This window comes from Belonocnema kinseyi, chromosome 10 (assembly GCF_010883055.1).
Source record: "Belonocnema kinseyi isolate 2016_QV_RU_SX_M_011 chromosome 10, B_treatae_v1, whole genome shotgun sequence".
NCBI lineage: Eukaryota > Metazoa > Arthropoda > Insecta > Hymenoptera > Cynipidae > Belonocnema > Belonocnema kinseyi.
Genome location: NC_046666.1, coordinates 66,635,455 through 66,639,413, shown reverse-complemented (window position 1 = coordinate 66,639,413; position 3,959 = coordinate 66,635,455). Strand labels below are relative to the sequence as shown.

At 35.0% G+C, this 3,959-nt stretch overlaps 1 protein-coding gene across 2 annotated transcripts in view; it reads left to right on the top strand.

Moving 5' to 3' along the window:
- LOC117181643 (protein PFC0760c-like) overlaps positions 1–3,959 on the top strand; it is a 235,372-nt gene that overhangs the window by 123,771 nt on the left and 107,642 nt on the right. For both annotated transcript variants that reach the window (XM_033374537.1, XM_033374538.1), the window contains exon 3: positions 681–913. In XM_033374537.1, coding sequence (XP_033230428.1) covers positions 681–913 — 233 coding nt within the window. The remainder of the gene's footprint in view (positions 1–680; positions 914–3,959) is intronic.

Here is a 3,959-nt window from a genome sequence, read left to right as displayed (position 1 = left end):
TCTATTCGCACATCCGGTTTCCGTAGGTTCTCAATTTTGATTCGCGTTTGTTTTGCTTTCTTGGTTCTCTTTTTTCTCCATCCCCGACCTAAGTTAATTTTTGAGATCAGAATGTAAAGATCAGTATTGCATTCAGGACCCCTCATGACTCTTGTATCTTTGACTAACTCCCATAGTCTTTCATCCGCAACAACAAAGTCAATTATACTGCGGCTATTTCCTTTAGACCAGGTGTACATGTGGATAATTTTATGCTTAAACCAAGTATATGTAATAAACAGACGCCTTTCTTAGCATAGACCAACTAATTTATCTCCGTTACAGTTTGTTCTTGGATCCCCAAAATTACCTACTACTCTTTCTGTATCCTGATTTTGGATGCCCACCCAACCGTTCATGTCTCCTAGTAGAGCTTTGCATTTTAACTAAGTAAAAAGAAATACATACATTGAAAGCCGAAAGTTTGTTTACAGAAACATAACCAATATTTAAATTAAAAGTTTTACAATACTCTACTTTCTAATTAGCTGCCTGGTTTTGTTCAATTTTAAGTTGTAATTTTGGAGAATGTGTTATGGCGTAAGGTGCACCAAAACATAAGAAACGAGATACGTTGCAAATGAAAGTCTTAAAAACCGATATGAAACTTCGACCTTGAATTCCTTTACTTTTGTTTTCAGCGGCCGAAGCCAAAGAGGCAATGCAGCATGCCCGTAAGGTCTCGCGGGAGGGTAGCTGTCGATGGCCTCGGGCCAGAGTTGTACCAGTTCGAGACGTCTACCCCAGTACAACAACCACGTACGTTCCACATTGTGCAATTCTGCACAGGTGCTCTGACGACACCGGATGTTGTAGATTGGAATCCTACACGTGCGCACCAAAACAGTCTCATCGAGTCGAGCTGTACTTTTATGTAAGTATTGCAATTTTTATAATTTTTCTTCTACAATTTAACTCAATATTCTAGATCTAAAGCTTGTTTATATTATTTACTAAAGAGTCTAAGGAACCAAATTTTAGATCGATTTACTCGCCTTGAACTTCTAACATTATCAACAAGAACAACAAGGTTTTAATTTTATCAGCGAATAGAAGAGGGTAATAGCTCCTCTATTCAATGCATCTTGAAAATGGACTAGACCTAGTCTGAAAAGCGTGGATGACATATTCCTATCTTGCTGGTAAAACACAACACAATAAACATTACCGCCACATACTGGTAGAGGTCTAAACTTGTTTGCATTATCTAGACAACATTATCTACAACATTTAAAATTAATTTCCTTGCCCTAAACTTCAAACATTATGAAGAATAACTTCAGCAATAACAACTTTGGTTTTATCAACGGACGGTAAAGGAATTGCCTCCTCTATTCAATATATCTTATAAATGTACTAGACTTAGTCCGAAGTGCGTAGATGACATCTCATCTTTTATGTAAAACATAAAATAACAAACATTACCATTACACACTGATAGAGGCCTAAAATTTATTTACGTGATCCACCTTGTCCAACTAAACAACACTTTAAATTATCTTAACAATTTCGATTGTCTTTTAAAGTTTGTAAAGTATACAGCTGAGAATTGTTTGAAACAATAATTAATCAGATGAAAGTCCGTTTCTTTGTTGTACGTAAAATCGATCACTCGTTATCCTTGTCATGATTATTCCCTCATAACGTATTCTTAGTCTGCGATTGATGAAAAACTTGAATTTTTTAAAGGTAATTAAAGATCGGTAATAATTAGTGACGAGACATTATAATAAAACTCAACCTCAATTTTTCCCCGTATTATACGCAAGAAATAATATTTAATAATCAATGAATCTTTAGGAGATAAAGTTCAACTCCCACAGTATACACAGCGCACTCCTTACGATCCTCTTACAGTCCCTTAAGACTTTCACTTTAAACTGTGATGATTATGTAAAACAGAAAAAATTTAAAATCCTGCACTCGTTCTTATGTATAAGTGGAAACGCGACAATTGTCGCTCCCGGTGGTCCCTTGAATGTCCCGTTTACCTTGTTTTAGATCCTGTACTTAGAAGGTACTTAGCAAGATACTTAATAGTTGTAAACGCCTTGAAAAATGATTGGTTTCTATTTGCTCCTTGTTATCGATCTGCCAAATTTACCTAACAATTTAAAGGCTTTCGAAAAACCTCTTAAAAATAGAAATATAATAATAATATCAGAACATGTTGATGTTATACAAAAATGTATATATCGTAATTCTATAGCGCAAGACTGATCACAAGACAAAGAGAATTTTTTAAATATATCTCATTAAGAATTATAGAATATGACCTCATGACCTTTCGTAAGATAAACACGAGAAAACAATATAATCAATCGCACCTTATTTGCATCGATAAACTGTTTGAATGATACACCAAGACATTTCGAATTAAGTCGTGCATGGGAGTCTCTGCATGCACGATTGATTCGAAGAAATTTCCATTGCCAACAATATTTCGTAATTACAATTCAAGTTTGTGATTAAAAAAATGTTATTTTTTTAATATAGATTATCAACTTACATCTACAAGGGACTATGAGACTTAGCCTCTGGTTTAACCAACACACATGTAGTTCTGCATTTATAAAGCACGGCAAACTCACTAAACGGTCGTTAAAGCCAATTGCGTGGAATATGCCGGCAATTAATTCACTTTTTTCTTCAGTTCTGATAATTTAGTACCTCTTAAATCAACCTTACTAATTAAACTTTGCTTTATTTATAGAACCATGAATACAAAATACGATACACAATGTGAACTCTAGTCGAAAGGACGCGTTTTTAAGGGATTTACTAGAATGTTCACTAGGGAGGTCAAAAAAATCAACTTTCAACTAGAGAGCAACGTAGACACCTTCTCTAATCTTTTTAATTCTTGGAAAAAATTCTCCCCAAGTTTCATTTTAACCGGTTCGCATTAACACGTGCCGACTTCATGCCGAAATTTTCAAAAGATTAACATGGTCAAATATTTGGTTTCGGAAAAATACTATTGAACTTATCAGGGGTTTAAAAAAAACATATCGATCATTTGGCGTTTTTAGAATAGCCTTTACGGACTAATATATGCTTGATTAAGTAAAATTATGACCCCCCTTCCCTTCTTGTTACACACCGCCAAAAGTATTTAAAAAAAAGAAAATGACAATATTTGGTCAACTTGGAATTCATGAGTACTCTTTGTTCCGTTTATTTCATTAACGGCATGGTCAAGAGCACTCATTTCACTTATTAAATAGATTCTATTTACTGTTTTGAGTTACAACATTTTTGAGATATGAAAACACATAAATGTACAATGAAAATCCTCACTGTTCAAAATGAGATTCAAAAAATTTCGCACCAATGGTTTTCTATCCATGAACTCTCATGAATTGATTTCCAACCAAGAGCTGACTCAGGAGCAGACAGTCTTGTCATAAGAGACAAACATACGTTCATCATTTGATCTTTCAAACAAGCAACAATGCAGTATAGAATCGAGAATCGGGACTCAAAGACCCAGATGGCATAAAATGGGTCAACATTCTCCATTTTTTCTTCATCACTCGTATCTACTCAGGACAAGTCTCCGACTATTATGAAAGACAACCAGCGCATGCTACCGAAAGTACTTTTTTTCCACAAAGGGCATGTCAAAATTGGCAAGGGAACAGCATCTCGCGGTCCGATCTTCCGGCTGATATGTTTAGACTGTTAACTAAGATAATCGTCGGTCATTTCTAGAGCATGAGATCTCAGAAGAACCTTGTCACCAGAAATCGAAAATTAATCAATTTGGGATCACAAATTATTCCCTAGAACTTAATAGGAAACACTTGATGCTTGACGAATTTACGAGGGTGGATTGATAAGTTTCCGGCCTGACCAAGAAAAACAACGTTTTTAAGAATTTTTTTTTTTATTTCTCAACATAATCTCCTCCAAGGCTG